The 24,399-nt window shown below is 31.9% G+C and overlaps 1 protein-coding gene across 9 annotated transcripts in view; it reads right to left on the bottom strand.

The window, feature by feature from the left end:
- Positions 1–2,708: 2,708 nt before the first annotated feature.
- Positions 2,709–24,399, bottom strand: part of LOC105683881 (protein muscleblind) — a 116,120-nt gene continuing 94,429 nt past the window's right edge. For 3 of the 9 annotated variants that reach the window (XM_048652500.1, XM_012396832.4, XM_048652501.1), the window contains 5 exons: positions 23,557–23,718; positions 21,206–21,247; positions 20,880–21,009; positions 3,075–3,159; positions 2,709–2,850 (listed from right to left, as the gene is read on the bottom strand). In XM_048652500.1, coding sequence (XP_048508457.1) covers positions 3,125–3,159; positions 20,880–21,009; positions 21,206–21,247; positions 23,557–23,718 — 369 coding nt within the window. In that variant the 3' untranslated portion in view covers positions 2,709–2,850; positions 3,075–3,124. Of the gene's footprint in view, positions 2,851–3,074; positions 3,160–20,879; positions 21,010–21,205; positions 21,248–23,556; positions 23,722–24,399 lie in introns of all 9 variants that reach the window. The other 6 variants (XM_020851117.3, XM_012396834.4, XM_012396836.4 and 3 more) reach the window with 3 other exon arrangements.

Here is a 24,399-nt window from a genome sequence, read left to right as displayed (position 1 = left end):
ATAAATAACTTTCAGCGTATATATATTACAATCTATACGCCTACCTCGATCTTTCCCTACTAATACCAAAGGTCTTTTATTCAAATTTTTTGAGGTTTAAATAGTGTCATTTGATTCTTAAATGCTGTACAGGAACATTTACTTACTTTGATAATAATTTATTCATTCTTATTGTAATTATCATTATCATTGTTATTATTATTATGACTATTATTCTTACTAATATTAGTCACGCTCCTTTTTTCTTATATCTGTTTTTGTTTCGTTTATTTTTTTAATCTTGTATATTTATAACGCATTCGTCATGCATTAATTTACATACGATCATTGTGTATGTAAGCATACCCATGATAATATCATAATATTATGGATATTATATTTTATATTTTAATTTATTTTTTTTTTGCTTCACTTTTTTTACTTTTTTTATTTGATCAATTTTTATATATATATATATATATGAATAGTTTTGTTTTACTTTTTCATTTCAATTATTTTATTGTAGTTTATGTTTTATGGTTCAAATAATAATTGAAAAAAGAACGGTGCCTACTAATTTGGGCCTTTTTTAGGAGGACCCCAAGTTAATACTATAATATGTGTGTATAGTATACAGAGTTAAATGACTAGTTCAAAAGTACAGTACCTTCAAGTCGGGGCTGATACAATTAGAAAAAAATTGCAAACAAAAAGAAGTAATACGGAATTATAATACTATAATATATAAAACTAAGAGTAGTAACAATCATAATAATAATATTAATAAGAATAATAATAATAAAAATAAAAACCTGTTATTTAATATTCAATATTATATACGTGCCTCTTAACTTAACATACACATGTAGATACACAGAAGACTGTAATACTTGGATTAATTTGTTTTAGGAACAAGTATCAATAATAAAAATAAATTGAATAATTAAAAAAAATAATAATGGCCGCACATTAGTTGATTTTCTTCGCACACATGTAATCATATAATTTTTCTCTTTTTTTTTACACGCTAAAATTTAGTTCATCACGAATTTTTTCTTTCTTCATTTTTATTTTTTTAATCTACGCTAAATTTCATTTCTTGTAATTATAATGATAATTTCAGTTGCCAAATAATCTCCTTTTAATTTTTGTTTATGCATCGTTGAAATACATAATACCTATATGCGGTTATTTTATGTATTTCATTAGATTAGATCGGAGTCCCCCAGCCCGCACCGAATTAATCTATTCTCGTCCGTAATATTCAAACTAGTAGGTAATCAAAGTTAATAATTCCTATGTATGAATTATATTCATGAGATATATCGTTTGTCACTCGTTAATTTCTAGTTCAATTTAATTGTTGTTTTGTATTCTCATTCTTTTTCGTGTGTTTTTCTATTCACGTCCGTTCATTTGATATTCTTGTCAAATATTAATGTTTTCTTTTTCTTTGTTTTTTCTCGCTCTCTCACTAGTTTAACTTTGTAATTCTATAATATATAGTTAATAATATTCATACATATATTCTATATATATATCGTTTGTTTTTTTTTCTGTTTTCGTTTTTTTTTTCTCTTTCCATATAACTATATATGTATCGAACTGATAATTAGAAAATATAATCGGGTCCTCATGTATAAGATAAACTGTATAGAATATCATATTTTAATGTATTTCAGACCCAGAAAACGTTATTACTAATATTACCATTATAGTAATTATTATTTTAGTTACTTTTTTTCGTTTTGTTTTACCCAAATAAAATTCTATCCATTAACTACAGAATTTCAAATGAAAATATGTATCTTACATATATTTTGTATATATTTTATTTTATTTTTTTTCATAGGAGGTCGAGGTTCCTTGTTCTTTCGCTCTTTTCATTTTTCTTCTTTTTTATTTTCGTCTTTTTTCTAACTGAACATACTTCGTAATATTTATTATAACATGATATTCACCATAATAATAATTATAAGTAAAATGTAAACGAGATAGCACCAGTTTTATTAATTACATTTCTGGGACTCAGCTGGCAGGGAGAAAGGAGGATGGAAAGAAAGGTTTTGCACGTTTTTGAACGCTTTTTGTTCTTCTTTTTTTTTGCCTCCTTTTCTGTAATTGTAATTACTACTGTTATTTTTCAAGAAGGGGGTTTCCAACAGTGCCAACATTTTTTCTATTCGATTAGCTTTTACTCGGTGAACTGCGCTTTCGTGCAGTCACCCCGTTTCAATTCGTTGATACATAAGAGTTATTTTTCTCGTTTTCTTTTTCTGTTCCTAATTATTTCCTAATCCTAAATAAATTATAAAGATTGAAAATCAATTTCAATTAATGTATCCTTTTGTTGAATTACGTTTTTTTTTTTTGGCTCATGTACTCGGGTAAGTGCTACCTTGCGGCGCGTTCTTGTCATGTTTTTTGCCTCGAACATAAATTAAATTTTTTCTTTTATTTCATCTTTTCCGTCAATTTCACATCTTCTAACAAGGTAAGATTATCATATCACCCACGATTTTGTATCCGTTTTATATGTAAGTAGTAACTAAAATTAACGATTCGACGTGGTAATTGTTTGCCTTGATTTCTTTTTCATAAGTTTCTCTTTCCTCCTTCATTTTAGATCTGTATAGTTACTTTACGTTATTATATTATAATATGAGAGACTCTATCAGATTTACTATGGGGTTGTGCTGGTTGTGGTGGCGGTTGTGGCGGTAGGCGTTGGAACGGATGCGGTGAGGGCCATGAGCGGCGCGGGTGGCAGAGATACGGGTATGTGGTAGTATTTACACTGGGGACGAACGCAGGCACCCTTTGCAGCGTCTCTGCACACCGTCACTCGGTTCTCGATCACCTCCACGCTTCCTGAGAAAAACAACGGTGATGACTAGAAAATATAGTTCGATCGATTGAACTACCCGCAATGGTATTATAACAGCTGGAGAATGAATCGTCGTCGCAAGTTAATATCGTCGCGGCAAGTCGAATTTGGATCCGAAGAGGAAAAAATGAAAGGAAACCGGCATTTTGACACGCGAATGATAACGACGTGTGATAAATCGTTGAAAAATGTTTATAATTAAACTCACCGTCATGGAGATGGATGAACTTGCAGGCGGGTCGATTGCACAACTGCCGATTAAAATCTTGGCACACCGGGAGGGTGTCCAGTAACTGAAATAAAATAAGGCCGACAGCTTTATAAGTTGATCGATGATTATTTATCCAGGGCATTTTGTTCTCTCTTCGTTAGTCTCTTTGTTATTACTCTTTTTCTTTTTATAGTTCTCTCTCCTATTTTTCTAAAAAGAACAGCCCAACTATGTTATCTTAATATTTAAATCTTAATGACTAATACAATCTTCCAGCTCCTTAGAGCACTTGGGTATAGTTATGAACACCTCTATACATGCTCTAAACATTGGATCCGATTGATTTATTATCCTAAATTATATGGTATAAATAAGTATAGTTAAACTATCATCGACTTACTCGAATAATCAACAACGTAATTTTTCGTAATTTGATCGTGATGCGACAAAAGAAAAAAAAATAGAAAACAAGTAACCAAAACCAAACAAAAAATTATCAGAATAGTCGTTGACTGTTCGGGTACGTTGACATTATTAAAAATAATAATGATAAATAACATTTTGATTTGCAGTAGAACGTTTTTCCTTTTTCTTTCGTTTTTTTTTTTTTTTTTTAAAGGGGTCCTGTATTCCCTGTACTTAATTATATTATAAGATTGATAGAATAAAATTGGAAACAAGAAAAGACGAAGTAGAAAATAACGAACAAAAAATCAAACTATAACTAACCGAAACAAGGAAAAAGAAAAAAATTATTGGCGGACCACCATAGCGATAACATTTTAAGCGAGTCCCTGAATCGCCGCCGTCTCTGCCATTATAATTTTTTTTTTCTTCGATTGCACTTCGATTACAAATTAAAAGCAAAAAGGAATGAATACGCGTGCGTACGATGATAGGTGATTTTGATTCGCAGGTAACATTTTCGGATAATTGAAAAAAAATTAGATAAAAGTTCACTAATGGGGAAAAGAACCAGTCCTTGAAGACAAACACGTCATAGTTAGTGTATATAACCGATGAAGAATTTTCGAAACAATTTTGATAGGATTTTCAATTTTCTTTTTTATGTCATATTTTTTTTGCAGCCCTCTCTCCTCGTCGGGCCATTTAGCTGCACGTAGTGACTAGACTTGATTATATATCATGTATATATGTGTATATGTAATGTATGCATTATTTTTTTTTCTTTCTTTCTCATTATGAATTTCTTTTTTCTTCATAATAGCTGAATATTATATACGTGTGTATCAATATGTATTCAATAACGGGAATATAATATAATTTCAGTCAATGAATTTTACATAGATTGATGACAACCAAAAATGTATCTATATATGTATATCAAAGCAAAAAATAAATCACACCGATTTTATCAGAAAATTCTAACACTTCTGCGACGAGATAAACTGCATGACAAACATTTAGTTGATGAAAAAAATGAATCAATAAAATCAGAAATGATTACAGTTACGCAATTAATTCGAGTAACTGTAACGATTTACGAATTTATTTGTACGTAAAATTGTTCAGATTCGAACTAGTTGATTACGAGCAGGTGTATAAAAAAATTGAATTAAACAAATAACTAATTAATTATAAATTTACCAATATCTCGACGTTCAACGAATAAATGCAAATATATGTATAGGTAATTCAGCAAAATTTGATTATATATATAGATGTATATATATATAGTTTCTACGTATAGTATAACATTAAATAAACAACAATATTTCAACAAATTTGAAAGATGATTTCAGTAGAACAAAATATATAGATAACAATATATCAGCAAGACGTTAGGTTTGGGTATGCAAATTCGAAAGCATTTTATAACAATCATCTACTGAAAAAACGAATATGAAGAATCATTTTTTTTTTCAAATTTATAAAATGAAAAATTTTGAATGAAAAATTTTTGTCGCATAAATATTGTATGTGTAGTAGTCATTGTTACAAAATATATACCAAGGCTCACCATAGAAGCGTGCAAATAGATTTTCACTGCATATACATATATAATGAACGTTTTAATATTCAATTAGGACCAAAAGCTGATTGTGTAGTAATAAAAAAATTTAAAATAAAATCAGAAAAAAATTATAACAATAGCAATCAGTGACAGTATACTAGTAGAAGTATATAGAAGTAGCGATAGCGGTAGCGGTATTCGTGTGTCGGTATCGGAACAAGAAAAAAAAAAATAAAATAATTAATGAACGGGAAATAATAATAACAACAACAATGGCATCAGTAAAGAACGATAATTAAATATTTTTTGGGTTATACGATAATTTCTTGAAATTGCGGTAGGTATAAATATATATATATAATATGTATAGGTATATAAGTAATTTTCTACGAACACATAGTCTGGTCATGCAAATAATGGCCCGGGAGAAGGGGGAGGAGTTTTTCTTTTTTTGATTTTTTTAATTTTTTCACTCCCAATGGATTGGTAAATTGATACTTGAACGATTGTTGAAAAAAACCAAATGTAAAAAAAATTAACAAATAAACTCAGGAGAACCAGCTCGCCTGCCCGTTTGATCGTTTTTCTGCGTGAATTATCGATATGACATGGAAAAAAACAATAAAAAGAAATAAATAGGAGAATAAATGAATCAAGAAATACATTCACTCGCTGTATGGTCACTACTCAAGCTACAGAAAAAATAAGGTAATTAAGATTCACGCAAAAAAACCGTGTTCGTAAGGCAGGGTATGAATTATTATTGACACAAATGTATAGCTGCGCTGAGAAAATTGACTGTAGGTAATTTGTAGTGGTAATAATAATGAAATTAATTATTTTAATAATGATAATAATAATAATAATAATAATAATGAACAACAACGTAACAAAATATTTGGGGACTTTAAGCTTTGAAATTAATAAATATGTATACATACATATATACGCACGTGTACGTATGACTTGTCGTACGTATATGTGTATACATATTTGATATGTTTATATTCTACTGCAAATAATTTCAACACTATTAAATCAACTGCGGCTCCGCAACCATAACCAGCATATTATTCAACAAAATATTCGTGTCTATATAGATATCAATGTTATCTCTGTATAACAGTACATGGGTAAAATATATATTCAGTTCCATTCGTTTCAACGCATCAAACACGACAATACCATCATACCAATATGGAAATATAATGCTTATATATTCACCGCGAAGCGTTACAAATTCTCTAAGCTTCTGAGATTTATTAGAACACGATTTTTCACTAGTTTGTTGGATTTTATTTCATTTTCTTTTATTCTCTCCTCTCTTTACTTCGTTCTTCATTTACCTCCGAACACTTCACCCATATTTTAGATTCGAAACAGGAATTAATGAGAATTTGAATGACGAAGGAACAAAAAAAAAGTTAAACCGACTGAAATTTTTCTCAGTTTTCCCATATCACGTATGCAATAAGTATGGAAAAATTCCATACTCGATATGGTAACACACGTACGGATCATATATGGATAATAGAATACAGACGAAGTGTAGTGGAGGGTGAAGTATTTGGAAAAAATGAAGAATTCAAAGAAAAAGAAAACGAAAACCAAACACATATACATGCTCATAATATATATAACATATCGATTTACGATTTGCGTTTGTGTGCTGTGTATGTGTTAAACAAATCGAAGAAAAAAAAAACAGAACGAATTAAACATATATTGCATATATTCGATCAAAACTGGAATTGAATTTATTTGTCATATAAATTTGGAGAGTAAAAAAATTAAAAAAAAATTATCGAACGACAAGTCAAGCAAATGTGATTTTATGCACATATTTCTTTTACCCTTTTTTTGTTTTTTCTCAATATCTGAATTTTCCAAAAGTGTTTTGTTATCGAAATAATCTACATCGATACCACATATAATGTAGCGTATTACAGCCGACAACGTATAAAATATATAATATATATATGCCATGTGTTTAATGATGATAACAATAATGGTAGTAATAATAATAATAATACTAATCATAATACCGTAACGAAATAATGATAGACAAACACCAGATATATAAGGCAGTGGTTATTTTAAGTTATAGTTGCGGTGAGCAGCAGTCGTGAGGGAGGATTCCCCCTAAGCTACGTGTTAGCCAAAGTTGCCGTAGGGAAGATGATGAAAAAAATGTATAAAAACCATAGAGTGAAACCAAATCAGAATAGCTACCCATCGAATCGAATGACAAAACGATGAAATTTATTGTCAAATCATTTACGTCAGAAAGTTCTTTTTCCGAAGAGTTGTATATTGAAAATTCCTCGAGCTGATTAAATTCGGAAAAAAATTTATAGATTTCTAATACAGGAGTTACAATAATTCTACACAATCCCTACGGCAACTTTGTGTGTTAGCGGCAATAAAAGTTTCGGGCTTGCAAAAAGTTTTGTGTAAAATTTCAGACTCTATAAATTTTCTCCTCTCCAATTTCGACTACTGTACTCATTTTTGTTTTGCCACTACGTTGAAAGATTGTTCCATTTTTTTTCATTTTTTTTCTTTTGCAAATAAAACATTATATTCACATTTACATGTACAGGCCCGATACTTGATAAAAACTGGTTACAATAATGAGTCTACCTGTCCGCAGCTGTCTGTGTAGACGACACAGTGAGCGTTTTGGGGCACCACTTGGGCCCCGACAGTGGCTAAGGCTGCTAAGGCGGTCCACATGCAGCAAACGAGGCAGTGTTCGTACGGTATTTTTTTTTTTTTTTTTTCATTTATTATACATGTATACATTTATATATTTTTTGGTATATATACGTATGCATATAGTTTTTTTTTTATAGTTGATAATGTGGTAGTTTTGATTTTTTTTTTTTTTCAAATTAATTATCGTTTGGTTTAACGTTTATTTTATCATTTGTTAAATTTAATTCAATTTTAATTGGTTATACCAATATTGTTACATATTTTTTTTGGTTTTTCGTTTTAGGTATACATTAATTATACATACGACGATTTACAAAATTTAATTTTTAAAATTTATTTACATGAAAATTTAGTTGAGTATATACGCAGGTATAGAATCGCCATTTTTTCGTTGATATGACGTTACGAGATGGAACGAAGGAAAAAAAAGCATTAATGACGAAAATAAGAAATATTGGAGGTATAATTTTAATACGTTTTAAGTGAAAAAGTTTTTTGTTTATTATTTATTCATTTATTTATTTATTTATTGTTTTTATTCACGCGCCACGAACAGAGACATAATTGTAGACGATTTAGTTGGCGTATCAATTTTTAACAGTATAGAATCATAAAGAAAAAGAATCGGAACGTTCAAAAATTAAGAGTAGATATCAATCATTGCGATGTGTATTTTATTTTATAAGTTGTGATTATTTTGAAGTTTTTTTTTAATTTGCGTACGTTAAGTTAAGTAATTGGAAAAAATAAAAATCAATTCATTTACATACGGGGGTTGAAAGATATGAATGTTCGCGCAAAAAAAGAGAAAATAATATTATTCGTTGGTTAATTGCAACACGATTATTATCAGAAGCCGCAGTTATTCATTTAATGCAACGTTATTATGTGATATTAAATAAAATCACGCGCGTGAATCGAGATTCGTAGTGTACCGCGAACGTGCGTATGGTGCGACAATTTCCGCGTTTTATTTTATTTCATTTTATTTCATTTTATTTTTTTATATTCGTTTATTTCGTTTTGAATTAAATTTGTTTAAATATGATATTATTACATGTAATAACGAGAATTACAAGAAGTGACGGGCATCATATGGCAATAATGCAGCGGCAGTGCACACATACCAAGCCAGCGATTCAGAATATCGAAATATACGTCAATATATATATTGGTATATATATTAGAATTAGGCGGTACAGGATTATAAATGGTAGTAAATAGTAGTAGTATAGTGGTAGTAGTAGTGGCAGTAGTAGTAGTTGTAGTAGTAATAGTAGTAATATAATAAGTAATAACAACATAGTGACGGCAATCCGCCCCCAAAAAATCGACGGCGGCGGCAGCAGCGGAGGATATAACATGGTATATATATTTATAGCACAAAACGATGTTCATCAAATATGTAAATTAAATTTGTTTGTTGTTGTTTGTTGTTTGTTGTCATTGATGTTGTTTTCATCATTATGAGTTTCAATATTTTTTCGATTTTGATTTTGTTGTTTTTTTTCATCCGATGATGAAACGTTACGTTTCACCGATCGTCAATCGAATGGATTTGAATAAAGGGGAAATATTATATCATACAACGGTTGAAAACCAATCGTTTAACACGGGTCATTTTTTTTTTTTTTTGCACGCATATGAAATTATCAATTCGTTTTCGTTGTTTGATCGGGAATTATGGTGCAGATACACAGAGAAAAAGAAAGAGAGGAGTTTACGAAATGGTCATAATCACAGAGTGATCAAATTTCGTTGATTCGGATTTTCGTTTCATCATCAATTGATGGGATTTTTTATTTAATGGTATTTTTTTTGTTTGTTGAGAAATTTTCGATTTTCGTTAGGATGAAGTTTGCAGGAACGAATACGTAAAGGATATTATAAATGTAACCAACATTAACATGCGTGTGTAGGATTCGATGCAGGAGGTGAAGACGATGTCGTGTCGTAGAAAATGGGGTATAAGGTGGTATACCAGGTACCAGGCGGTGCACAGCAGAAATTATTTCGGTTTTTGGTTGTTTTTTTTCCAAAATATTTGTAGCCAGGAATAAAGGATGATGAGGTATTGCGGGATGTCATTGTTTTCCAGGATGGTTATGGGTTTGGTGGTTTTTTTTTTGGTTTTTTCATGGTAATACAACGAATTTCAGGCCATATAGTCGTACACAGCGTCCATAGTAGGCAGAGGCAGGCATGAAACAGAAAGATCAAAGAAAAATCATGAATTTTTTTTTCTCTTTTTACTACACTTCATTCAACCTGGTTTTTCTTATTTTTTTATTTTTTTTTTTTCAACTAACATGCTCGGCAAATCTGAAAATTGTTGCACAGAAATATAAATAACAGAAAAGACAACAGATAAATTTTACTACATAGACGCGTACAAGTATATAATAGATATAATTATTCTTCGATGCATCGAACTGAAGTTTTAGGATGAAAAAATGACCTTTTTTTGTTCTTAATTGATGGCTTTCCTCATGCATGAATTCTTTCTTTTTTTCTTTCATGCATTATAGTTTGAACTTAGCATATTACAAAGTTTGTAGGACATTTATTTATTTTTTTTCTAATTTTAATGATGAATTGTTAAAACGTAGTCATGTAACATTTGATTTATAATGTTCAAGCGTGTTTCTTTTTTTAAACATATGTAGGCGTAGTGAATGATGTTGATGATCATGCAATTCTTCACGAGATTAAGATGAATGTGATGTGGAAATCATATGTAAAGTTTTACACTGTTAATTACCAAGAGAAAAAAAAAAAAAAAACAAACTGAAAGACAAAATTACAAGCAATGCAACGAACTACACACTTCTCACCTGATTCATGGAAAATTTTTAATGTGCATCGCAATAATTAATTGGCTGCAGCGAAATTTTTCGTATAGATAGGTACCTACGGTTACATTCGATTACGAGATCCAACATATCGAATCCGATGTGTTTAAAGCACAAAGCCTGGACGCAACAAAGCTGCAAACTTAATTAGATGTTTGATTTTTTCTTGTTGTTTTTACCATATACTACTACTACTATATATGTATATATATATATATCAATTGATGCAGCAGCTGCTTACCCCCCACCAAGGTGTTTTTTCACAGATGAGATAATTGAATGGTGAATTGTAATCTTTTTTCTTTCTCTCCTTTCATTTTTCCATCAGAAAACAGCGTCGAATTTTGCAAAGCCAAGTTAGTTACTTACTCTCAAAAACACACGACACCTGATGGACAAGCCATCGCATGGACATTCGCTGCTGTTTTCTTTCCATTATCATTTGTTTGATTTTAGTTTTTTTTTTTTTTTCTGTTTTATGTTCCTAATTAATTGATCGATTGATAAGCCATTTTGTTTCAACACCATCAACTACCTGCTGCTGATTGTCCTGATGCTGTTGCTGCTGCTGCTGCTAATTACTTAAATATATATATGATAAATTTATGTATGTATATATCAATATCAGCGTAAGTAAAATTTACTGCGTATACAGCGGTGCGCTACTCAATATGCCATGACACAAGCATTCAAGTAAATTCAGTAATGTAATATAATAGTACGATAGTAATGTTAGGAGTGATATAAGGGATGGTTTTTTTATTGTTTCATTTTTCAAGGAACTTCGAATATTCGAGTAGGCTGTGTATGCTAAAAGCGGGATGTAGGAATCCATTTGATTTTTCTTTTTTGTTTGGAACAAGGGAGTCCGAAAATTCACTTTTTACCCTGCAGGTAGCAGCGGCGTGAGACCATTACGAACACTATTCACGGGGACATGACGATCGGTGCAACTGGTTTATTCTTGTGATTTTCTTTTTTCCAAAACTTCCAACGTCCATTTCACGACAGGATTGAGGAACTGGAAATCTCGCGTGGACCAGGGAGAACGAGTCCGTTTTTGTGTACGATTGTAAAATGTGAATGGCGTACAAGTAAATTATAACGTTTTTTCTTTCCGATGTTTCTTTCTCTTCGTCCATTTTCTCTTCTCTTTTCGTCTGCTTTTGCGGAGACGAAAATGAATGAAAAGACAAAAAAAAAGAGAATGAAAAAAAGAAAGAAAAAGTCAAGGATTTACGAATGAATGTTTTGCCAAAGTGTGTAAATGATGTGATACTCTCTTCACTTTTCCCTAAGTTTTTTTTTTGTTTAATTATCTGTTAATTGTGAACGTAAATTGTTGCGATGATAATTTTAATTGATTAAAAAGCAACATCTAGTATCTACGAGGACCGCCCATCAACTAGTGCTTTGCTTGGCTTTGCATTGCTGGGTTTGGTATGGTATTTTTTTTTGTTTGTTTCAGTTTTTTAATAATTTCTTTTTATTGGATTGGATTGGCTTGGCATGATTTGGCGTGGCCTGGCTTCGTCCGCTCCCCGTAGCCCATCTTCCATCGACAGCTGATCGGTATTGCTCAGTGGTTGCAATTGGAAATGGTAAAGTACCGTAGGTAGTAGGCCGCTATACATGATGGTTACGTATAGAAGATCGTGATGTTAAAAAAAAAAAAGTAAAAAAAAAAAAAAAAAACGAAAAAATCCAAAAGAATTTTCATTAAAAATAGAATAAATTAAAAGCACAACTTCTCCGCACCGCCGCGTGTCGCAAGCAAAGCTCGAACAACAAAACCCTCTTTTACTTTTAGCGGCAACAATGACCAACATAACAAAGAACCAGGAAATATAAATAGGGTGGTGGTGCTGCAGCATCGACCTCGAAGTTCTAATTAATTTATATAGGGATCTAATTAATAGCCGACTTTCGTCACACCTCGTAGCAACAAGCGAGGTTCGAGGATCGGATTTAACAATCAGGTCATCTAAATAAACGAAACAAGACAAAGGAGTAAAAAGAAGATTAAAAAAATGCAAATTACTGAAAACCGCTTCTGAGAGGGACAATATTTTCACACCGGTATCACCTGATCGAGTAATTCACGATCCCGCTGATGCAATTCAGGTAATTAGGACACGACAAAGGTGACGTTAATTAAACTGAGAGTCATTGCAGAAGAATAATTAAACGAAAAACTAGTAAATTTAAAATATTTGTTACCAATATATTTTAATATATATGTGTATATATTTTTTGTTTTCTTTCTACTAACATCGCCTTGATCGTAGATGGTATCATAATAATATAGGATATATGATAATTATACCATGATAAAAATACACAGATATAACGTTTGGATTTTTTATGGTTCATTTTTGATTGATCAATTCTTTTTTCCTTCATCTTCTGAATGTGCGTGTAATAATTAAAGGGGTGTATGATAAGGATCAGCTGATCAGGATAGTTGTAATCGATAGATAGATAATATAGATGAAATAAGAATAAAGCATTAATAAAACAAATATTCATGCATTTTTCAAGCATTATTATTACAAATACTGACTGACTGACTTTCTCGCATATCTTTCAAAAAATTTCTCTCACACTTCTATCGCTCTCACACTCTTTTTTTGTTTTTTTTCTTGGTATTTTTTTTCACTCGACAGGCCCCACGAAAATGCAGACGCAATATTCCATTCAATCAAGCCGATTCCGATCAAATAATCAATTATATCAATAATTACTTAGATATTCAACTCGTATCAATTAATTAATTAAATACAAGTTATATATAAATAACTACACAACATCAATCTCTCACAATAATGATAATAACGATAATAATAATAATGATAAAGTTAATCAGAATAATAAAAAGAATGATAATAATAATAATGATAATAATAGTAATATTGTTATAATAATCTTCATAATAAAATCGACGGATAATTATTATTATCATAGGATCTCATAATTAATAATAATAATAATAATAATAATACATTAATAAAAATACATTTACATACATGTATATATGTATATGTATACATTGACTGATTATATATACGATTTTTCAGGCTATAGGTATTATTGTATACATATAGTAATAATATATATCAATTATTATAACACAATAAATCGATCGTTTGATCGATCGATCGCAAGGCGCCCGCGCCCTCGCAGACATACTTGGTGCGGTTGCTCGAAGAAATGGAGAAAAAAAAAGAAAAAAAAAAGAAATGAAGAACGAAGACGGGAACGAAGATTTGTTTACCTCTTTTCAAAATTTATCGGCGGTGAAATTGAAGCACATACGAGAAACAAATATAATTTACTTCTGTAATTAATCAAAACTATACCATACATATAGGTACGATATCCACAAAATGTAAACGAAAATTGAGGACTGTAGTCATTTTTTTATATATATACAACATATATATATTCGAATGTATGTATCATATTTATTCGTTGATTGTGTGCGTCGATGATCATCGATCAATAGAAAATTGGAAGAAAAAAATCACGAAATATGATGAAACAAAGAAAAATAAAGTTCTGAAGAGTGGATGTAAAAAAAAAAAAAAATACTTTGCATCTGCAATTTCCGAGGCCTAAAAATTAACACATGAGTGTACCGATAATAAAATAATAATAATAATAATAATAATAATAATAACAATAACAACAATAATAATAATAATGATAATGATAATATTAATGGCGATACTAATGATATATATGCATATACTATGAAGTGTATACAGATATATATATATGTGTGTATATATATGTAACAACAAATGTACATGGAGAGACAGTTACAGGACACAATGTAATAAATACTACCTGTATGTATGTAAATGTATGTAACTATGTGTTTGTTTGTTCGGTCATCTTTTTTTTATTAATTTTTCAAATATGTATGGCAATCAAATGCCGAAGTTCTATATTTTTTGTTTCTTATGTGTCGATTTTTTTCCATTCTACGTTTTCATGTCTGCGTTATCATTTTTTTTTTCTTCCTTTCTGTTACTGCATGTAATTTTTGTTCAGAAGGATAATAGGTAATAATAATTCTTAATAATTTAATAATAATTCGATATAGAAGAATAATAGTATTAATCAATAATAATGATAAGAATAGCAATATAGTAATGATATATATCGTATGTATGATTAGTATATAGGTAGGTAGGTGGTTAAATTTACTTAATTATTACCGTATTTTTTTTTTTTTGTTTTTTTTCTTCTCGTTTTCTTTTCTTTTTTTTTTTGTCTGTTTGTTTTTCGATTTTATCGTTGCACTTTGGCTAATTAAATATTATAGGTGTAGGTATGTAAGTAACATCATCAATCGTTATTATATATGTTATGTATATATATACATATGTATATCGAATATAAATGTCGTATGTGATATCTATATAAATTTCGGTTTTATATATTTCACGCATGGTATGTAAATATTATATGTATATCGTATGCGTGCAATGGTAGTTGATCAATAGTTCATTTATTCGTTCATTTTTGCATTTTACTTTTCACGATCTTGATGAGTGTTCTCGTGTTGAAAAAAAATTCCTCGCGATTGAGTTTTTTTCGTCAATGTATATTAATATTCATTTTATTTTCATATTCATTCCAATTCTTCGTGTATAATCTTTAAATATATTCATTCCGTATGGCAATATTTTTTATTCTTATTTTTTTACGTTCTTATTAAACGCGTATGATTATTAGGCTATACCGTGTGTCCTAGAGTTTACAATGCAGTATGTCTGGTTGCCTGCAGACGGACGCCGCCATTCCTATAGCGCCACGTTCATTCACGGACCTTAGTTTGAACTGCCGATAAAGCGTGAGCTCGATGGAAAGCGATCAGATATACTGCGGTGTAATCGCTGGGATACGCGGTGTATTATTATTATTATTATTATGATAGTGCTTAATGTAATGACAATTAATATTTATCGAATTATATATATTTCACTTCGGTTGCTTTTTTTCTTTCTTTCTTTTTTTTTCTTCTTTCGTTTCGTGTGTAAGAGACGTACGCGTATTTCGTGTATATATTATATATTTACGTAGGTGCAATAAAAGGCACTTGTATACCTATATAAATATATTATATAATATTTATGTGTATATATATATATGTGTATATAGTATGTCAGGTGGAGAATCAGAAAAAAAAAAAATTAAAAAATTAAAATCGACAAGTTATTCAAATCGTACGCGTTATTATTTTCCTACCAATTCCGTTTAAAGCTTTCTACTATATTTTATTTATTTATTTATTTATTCATTCGTTTATTTTTTCTATCGGTAGTATTTCTCTATATCTAGGTGTTCGTCCGTTCAAATTCTTTAATTCGATCTTGATTGTTTTGGACATTATTGGTTTCGAGAAAAAAAAAGAAAAAAAAAATTTTTAAGCCGTTCGTATAACATTATTATATTAATATGTGTTATGTGACTATTGTTATACATGTATATATTTATTATCTACCATTAGTATTTTATGGTTATTCATAGTAATTTATGTGTATATAGTACGATCTACAGGTATATATATATACCTATAATAATGTATATAGTAGGATGTGTGTATATTTTTATTGTATAGATACCTAGTTTTATGTATTTTTTTCTTTCTTTTTTCCTTCATTTTTACTTTTAAAAGCGTTATTCTAAAACGTGCTAATAGCTATCACATATTTTACGATTTTCACGTCATTAATCTGTAAGATTGATAAGTAATTTAGTTCACTACTCACTGAATAAAACGAAACTGAATTCCAGCCAATAAAATAAGTAACAAAGAAAAAAAAAAATTAAATATTGATCAGAAACAAGATACAATTAATGATCACACAACGTATGGTACACATCTGTAATTATCACAAGAAATTAAAATAACATAAATTTACCGAATTGCATCGAATGACAAAAAATTAAAAGAAAAAAAAAAAAACGAGAACAGAGAAAAATGAATAATCTACCCATCTTATTCGTCAAATAGTTTCGATTGATAATGGAAGACTGCTTTCGTTCAATTTGAATACATATGGACGACGGAAGAGAAAAAAGAATAATTGAAACGATAGCGAGAAAATCAAATGAAATACATTTCACAAAAGAATCTGCATCACCGAATTACTTTCAATTTTACTGCAAGGACCCTCATCATCGCGTTTGGTTTCTCATTTTTGTATTACATGTTGTCTCTTTTTTATTTCCATTTCTTCGGCTGATGAATTTCTGTTAACTTTTTTTCGATTTTAACCATCGGTACGCGTGTAATTATAATTTCAATTTTGTTCGTAAGAATTATATAATATGTGCGTTTACGATCTGCGGTGTAAATGTAATCGTTTTACAACATGAGTCTGTCGATTGTGTGTTTCAATTTTAGCGGCGTTTTTTTGTAAAACACGGTTTTTTATTCTGCAGTCCTTTGATTTTTTGCATTCTTCTTCCTCTCGATCTTCTTCCTTCGTGATTATCCTATCTTGTATCGAATATCTTTTTCATTTATTCATTTTTTGTTTTGTTTTTTGTGCTTCGGTTCTTTTCTTTTTTGTTCTATGTACCTATATACTCTCACATAGTGATTGATACTAATTATATGAATGTTACAGACAAGTTTCACTAATTATTATCGATACATATACGTTATACTTTGTTTTTTTCTTCTCCTATTTCCTTCGTTTTCTGTTTTTTTGAAACAAAACTATGTACGTTTTGGTATATATAATCAGTTTAATTATTTTTTTATTTTCGTTCGTTTCTTTCTTTCGTTCGAGCTGTAGTTTTCAATATGCCCACTTATTAATTCCTGTCGCTAGAAAAACGTATGCTTTCGTTTTTTTTTTTTTTTTAAATATACACATTTATTCTTTTTTGGTTTGTTTGTTGAATCAACCGATTCGCAGACGAGTTCGAATCTACGTTTATTGTTTTTTGATTTTCTCTTTTCCTCTCATTTCAATTCTCATATTACATCCGACCGGTATTTTTTTAAATACATATGAAATTGTTAGTGGAGAAAAAAAATATATATATCAAATGGAAATCAACGCAGCGATAATCGTAATCAAAGTCGCGTTATTTTTTTCCTTCCGATGTATGTACATCGTAATTAAAAACTTTGTTCGTAAATCTATGTATGTGTATTATAGATTTATCGCAAATTTTTTTTTTCCAATTTCACCGCCATCTCGTTCTTTCGATTTTTTTTTTATTTTTCTTTCCACTAGTTCTTTCTCAACGCTTTCTTTTCACTTTCCAATACCGTCATTGAATCACTTGTAACGAAGGATAACAATTTGGGAATCGATTATGATTTGTGATAATCATGCGTAGAAATTTTTTGATTATAAAAGGTAATGCCTAGATGCGTATAAGATAGTGGACTTGCAATTTGACTGGGAAAAGTCACTGAGAAAATTGAAAAAAAAAAGAAAAAAAAACATTATTCGCATATCGATTTGGATATTATATATTCCAACGCTACTTACAATTGAAACATTATTTCATATTTATAATATGTATATATCTATATATGTATATATTACACATTTATAAGAACGCTCCACGAATTAATTAAATATATTTGTATATAAAGTGCGTTCAAATTCAATCACGACTGTACAATATCTAATAATAATTAATAATATTATCACCTACATGGGCAAGGTTTTTTTTTTTATCTAGGAAACATATTTTTTCGCTGATTTTATAATTGATTTTTTTTCTATTCTGATAATTCATACCGGGAACTTTGACGACAACCAATATTATACGAACATCAATCAACATAATGATGAATATAGTACGGTCATAACGACAAAAATCTAACTAAAATACCCTATAATTGTTGATTTCCTTTTTGCGATTTTTTTCCGTTTTCAGATTTTCCGTTCTGTGTACGCGCATACCTTCGTTTCAAACGTTTTTAATTAATATATAGTATATGTATATGAATATCGAACGTGATGTACGGCGCATACGTGTCTGTGCTGTGTAAAAATACATAAAATGTACCTAGTATAAATATACTTTATTTGAATTTGCGTACATTGAAAATAGATAATGATTAGAATAATCTGGTGTATATGACGCTACGTAGATATAGTTACGAACTTAGCAAAATTATGATTAATAACGCGATATAGAATTGAAAATGAAATGAAAACGAACGTATTTCGTAGAGTTTTTTTTTTCACTCATCATTTATAATAATTTCAATGTTCAATGTACAAATTATTACCCTTTGAGGACTTACATTATAGTATATAACAAAAAAAAAATTATCCAATAATAATTAAAATGGTGAAGTTAATGACGTACGTCGCATATGGGGGGAGGGTCGCGTTCGCGAAATTAAAATTGAAAATAAAATGTAGGATAAAAAGATTCAATTTTTTTTTCCTTTCAAAAAATCGTGTTTCAATATTTTAGAATTCGGTTTTTGTTAATTTGTTTGTGTGCGTGTGTGGGTGTGTTTCTTTTTCTTTCCTTTCTGGTTGTCTCTCGTATCCCGTTCAAGGGATTTTTTGAATAGAACCGGGGTTTTTTGTCAAATTTTTTTTTTTTTCATATAAGGCACTGTTCATCGACAATGTCTGACTAGAAAATGAAACTAATAGTTTTCTCTATATCATATCATCAGTATAGTAGTAGTAGTCGTAGTAATAGTAGTAATAGTAGTAGTAGTAGTAGTACTATAGTTATAATAGTAGTAGTTTATAATTCGATGTACACGTAGGTATATCGAATATACATACATGTATGTATCAACATTATTTAATTCTTGAATGGTATTCTTTCTTTACGAAACTTGAATCTTATGTCGCAGTTATATTTTAGGCTACTTCGACCGATACTCAAAATTCAAAGTTCAGCGAACGATGAAATGCAATTACATATCAATATAAAAAGAAGAAGATATCTCACACGATTATGCAACGATGCATTGATAGGTAATAATAGATAATAAAACAATAAAACCATTGAGTCGATGGATCGTTGGCTGTATGTGTTTCTTTTTGTTTTTTTTCTCTCTCAACTTTTCTTTCGTCAATGTGAATTACCTCGTTTACGTGGTTTTCATTTTTTTGTACGGTTGCATAACGGCAACACCACTGTTGGCCGAATTTAGGGCGACTTGTGGTTGGGCGGCTATCGTGGCCGGTGAATTATTCGACGCCAACTGTGGGACACCGCCTACACCTGGAGGAACACCGGATACACCAGGTACGCCGGTCATACCCGGTAACATTGCGTACGGATTTTGATGGACCGCGTATGGATTACCCGATAATTGTTGGATGCCGCCTAAAGGCATCGCCGTTTGCATGTAGGATCCGGGCAACATTTGCGGCCTTATCAAGGAATATGGATTTATCTGCGCTTGTTGAGGTGGCGGTCGAGGGTAATGGAAAAGACCCGCTGACAGAGGAGACGCCAGGGCACCAGGAATACCCGCTAAACCTGGTATACCGAGTGCTCCCGGTGGTCTCTGCGACACACCCCCGGGCAATTGGGGCGGTGGCATCGTTAGGGCCTGTTTATTGAGAGCTACACCGGTGTAGTTCAACGCGGTCAGGGGACTTATACCGTACGATTGCTGTGATACGGATAGTTTGACAGCTTTGGCGTAATTTTTTTGTGCAACTTCCTTGGCTAAGGCGGCCGGATCCATTGTCGGGAGGTTTTGAACGGCGTTGAAATTGTTAAGAGCGTTTATATTCGCCATTGTGTAGTGAGCCATGTTCGCCATGTTCGCCATATTCGCCATTGACGTCATGTTAGCCAAAGAAGTTATGGTCGCCATGGAGGGTATGTTGGACATTGCCGAGGTCAAACCGGCGCCGGGCATGGAGGTAATCGGCGTCATCATCGAGGCCATCGAGGTCATCGGGGACATTGACGGGGGCAAGGATAATTGGCTGTGTATCGAGGGTGTATGATTTGCCGCGTGATTCAATTCTGGTGAATTGTTGTGAACCGATACCGCCGACGTTTGATCGTTATCGTGGTTATTCGAACTCGTCTGTTTATCAACCGCACCACCCGGTGGTGGAGGCGGAGGGTTGCTCGGATCAACTAAACCACCATTTGCTTCACCTATGTTCAAAGTATTCGTACTGTTCGATACTTGAACAGACTGGAGAGAATTTGAACCGGTAAGACTGGATTGGTTAGAGTTTTGAGGTAGCGAAGGTATCGGGGGTGTTCCAGCGTACTCACATGACACGGGCACGAATGGCTGCTGAAGCTGCATCAGTTGTTGATAGGTCGTCGCACCGCTTGGCTGGTAAACTGGCATGCCAGATTTGTCGCCGGCCGGTCGTTTGTACGGTACCATTCCGGGGAAGGCCTGAAAATTATTGAAAAAGAGAAACACGATATCAAAATACACTTCTTCTTTTTCCCCATCCCCGTTTCATTCGAGGAGGTTTATGTCTTTCGCTCATAAACTGGCACATTGGAATTGGGGGAGCGTATTTTTTTCAATTTCATTTTCATTTTTTATTTATTTATTTTTTTTTTGCTTGTTGATTTTCTGCACTTACAAAGTTCTCGTAGTAGAAAGACCCGACAGATTTCATGTCCATCTGTAACAAAGACAGGATAGTTTGAAGTAATTGGTAAGAGGCATCTCGGGAATAGAGGTAGTTACATAAATTTCTAGAGAAATTTTATTGAAAAAAAAAAAGTAAAAAAAAAAAAATCTCATCAACGTGGGCGGGGAGGGATGTTATATTGTGCCGATGACGCATGATGAAATTGTTGCCACTCACTGACATTAGTGGAAGAAGAAGACGCTATCGTAGCGTCTTTCTTTTCTGGATCGGTGATTCTCTCTATAAAATTTCTTGCGACATCTGTAACTGGTGTGGATTTTTCGTTCGCTTTTTATTTCTTTCCCTCTACTGATTTTCCAATCAAACTCAAGTCACGAAAGCGACCGAAGAAATGATAACTTTATTTCTTGTTTGATTTTTGATCTTGCGCGCAAAATAAGCACTCATATATACTTGTTTCAAACTACCATAATTGACGCGTTGCTAACAGAAAATGTACGAATACATATTCTACAAAGCTTTGAGACCCAGCATAATGGACCCCGAACAGGACGACAAACTTTCAAGAGTATTTGAGAAGAGAGAAGAACAAAAAAAATGTATACAAAATTTTGGAAGAGAGATGTAAAATAAGTTAAACAACTGTTCCAGTAATGGTGATTGTCATTTGAATGTAGAAAATATTGTTCAAATTAATTGAATGAGTGAATGATGATGAAAAATAAAAAACACCGAGTTCGTATATCGTCCTTTTGTGCAATAGCTGAACTTCATTATAATAGAATGCACCATAAGCGGTTGAAGAAAGCGAAACGTATAGCAAAATAAATATGACAGAATTTGGTTTTTTTTTTTTTTTGTATGGAAATGATCGTTGTTTTTAAAAAGGCTACGATCATTTGCGAAGCTCAAAAGCTGAGGTTGGGATTTAAGCCAATCGGGGTGATTTGGTTAAGGTTCGACAGTACACTTTCTAAAGACATGTTATTCCATTTACCAAATTCGACGACGCAGTGAAATTCAATGTTTCTTTTTTTCATGTATATGCGATTATGCGAATAATATAGCAGAATGATCAAATAATGAGTCAAATTTCACTTCGTCGACAGTAATGTGATAGTTGGTAGGTATAATGAATTGTAAAGGTGGTCCAGAAACTATAATAGCGTTGCGGTGAAGGTTAGCGGACAAGAGGTTTCATGGATATGTACTGTGATTATTTTTCTCCCGATATTCCTCAACATCCTTCTGGCTCGCTTCCCTCCTCTCATCACAGCGGTACGAGGAATCATTTTTTTTTTTTTTCTTCCAATAATTGATAAAAACATTTTTTCCCCATTTATCTCAATGTGCATGGCATCAACTCTGCCAGTTTACGTGTAAGCGATCTACTGTGCTTTCTGACCAATCAAACAAAATTTGTCCTGGTCAAGGTTCATTTCTTTTCGTATTTTCCTTTTTTTCTTTTTTTTTTTACAACAGAGCCATATCTATACTCATCATTTATACGTATATACATCATACGGCCCTTATCCTTGACCATCACCGCAAAATTACCTCAAGTAGTCAAGTCGCGAAAGCACAACATGCATCATCGGCGCAAGCTTATATCCATTACGGACACTAACGATAAGCGATGGTATTAAATCCGTACAGAGAAACCCTTAGTAATTTTATCCCTTGCGTGTATAGTGGAAAGTACATATTTGAAAAAGATTTCAACTATCGGATCTACGTGTATCAAAAGTTTCTGAAGACGGAATTTAACACTGCCGCAACTTCAAGTTAGTCGTATTCAGGTTCAGGTTTTTATATACGGTTGGAAGAAATAAAGTGGTATGATTTTTTTTTTTTTTTTTCCTTTTTCAAATAACACCACGTTCAGAGATATTCGAACGTGTATCGGAATAGAGTAAAGGAAAGTTCATGATTATAAAGAAAGTAGATAAAAAGAAAGAAAAAAAAAATAGTTTTGTAAGGCAAAGGAGAGCTGGAGCTCTAGCAAATATCTCTGTATACAACACGATAAGAAACGCAGTGATCACGACTGACTGACTACTTTTAGATTCAAGAAAAGTATAATATATATATATAAGAATACGTTATCGTGTATTGTACAAAACTACCGAGTAATCGATCGGAAGTTGTTGATCTCTGAGTAGCGACGATCGAAGGTAACGATCATTATCGCCACGATTGCATTTCTTTATTTTTCCACTTCTCCTTTTTTTCTCGTTTTTTTTTAAGGGAAAATGTGTCTCTCAGTGATCAACAACGTTCGTTCGTTTTCTCAATGACTACGAAAAACAAAAGTGTACTCCATGCAAAAGCTGTGGTACCATGAGCAGGTCGTCATTGGGATCGCGCATCCGTTTCTTGCCGAGTTCGACAGCAGCCATATTAGCGGCAGCAGCTGCAGCGGCATTCTGGAGTCCACTTGGCACTCCTGGGACCCCTGCGACGGTTCCAATTCCCGGTACATTCGTCTGTACCGTCGCCGTCTGCTTAAGACGATAGTCGTACCGAGTGTGTGGATGTGTTGAGGGGTGTTTTTGGTATTCAGTTTTTTTTTTTGTTTTTGGTTTGTGTATTTGTCGAAATTTGTGAATGTTTTTTTTTGTTTGGTACGACGTAGACGACGACGAAGACGAAGACGACGATGTTGGTACCAGCAGAAGATCGTAGGTTGATATCATTTCGTATGTTCGTATTGACGGCATTTGTGGCAGGCGTTAATTGGCAGGTAGCGAAGCGCACGGGGCGGTATGGGTTTTCAGCAAGCATGAAGCATCGCCAGCGAGAGGGCAAGATCAAAATCAAAAAAAGAAAAAAATACCAGTTGAGGATAGGCGAGTATTTGCATCATATTATAACAATGATAATTACTATTCGATTTTTCATAATTACTATTTCTTTCAACGCATATTGCAATAGTTATAGCGACTAAGAAAATACAATTCCTTTTCGTTGGTTTCTTCACCAACATCACCATCGTCGATGTAAAAATATCACCAAAAAAAAAAAAAAAACAAATACAAGTATCAAAATGAAAATGAATGAAAAATTCAATCATATTAGTACTACAGGATAAAAATGTCACTTTTCATCTCCCACGTGTCGAGACCAGCATCACCATCATCATCATCGACATCGTCGTCAACGGTAACCAGCGATTCTGAAAT

This window comes from Athalia rosae, chromosome 3, assembly GCF_917208135.1.
Source record: "Athalia rosae chromosome 3, iyAthRosa1.1, whole genome shotgun sequence".
Taxonomy (NCBI): domain Eukaryota; kingdom Metazoa; phylum Arthropoda; class Insecta; order Hymenoptera; family Athaliidae; genus Athalia; species Athalia rosae.
Note: the sequence above shows the minus strand (reverse complement) of the source record. Positions and strands in the feature narration are given on the sequence as shown.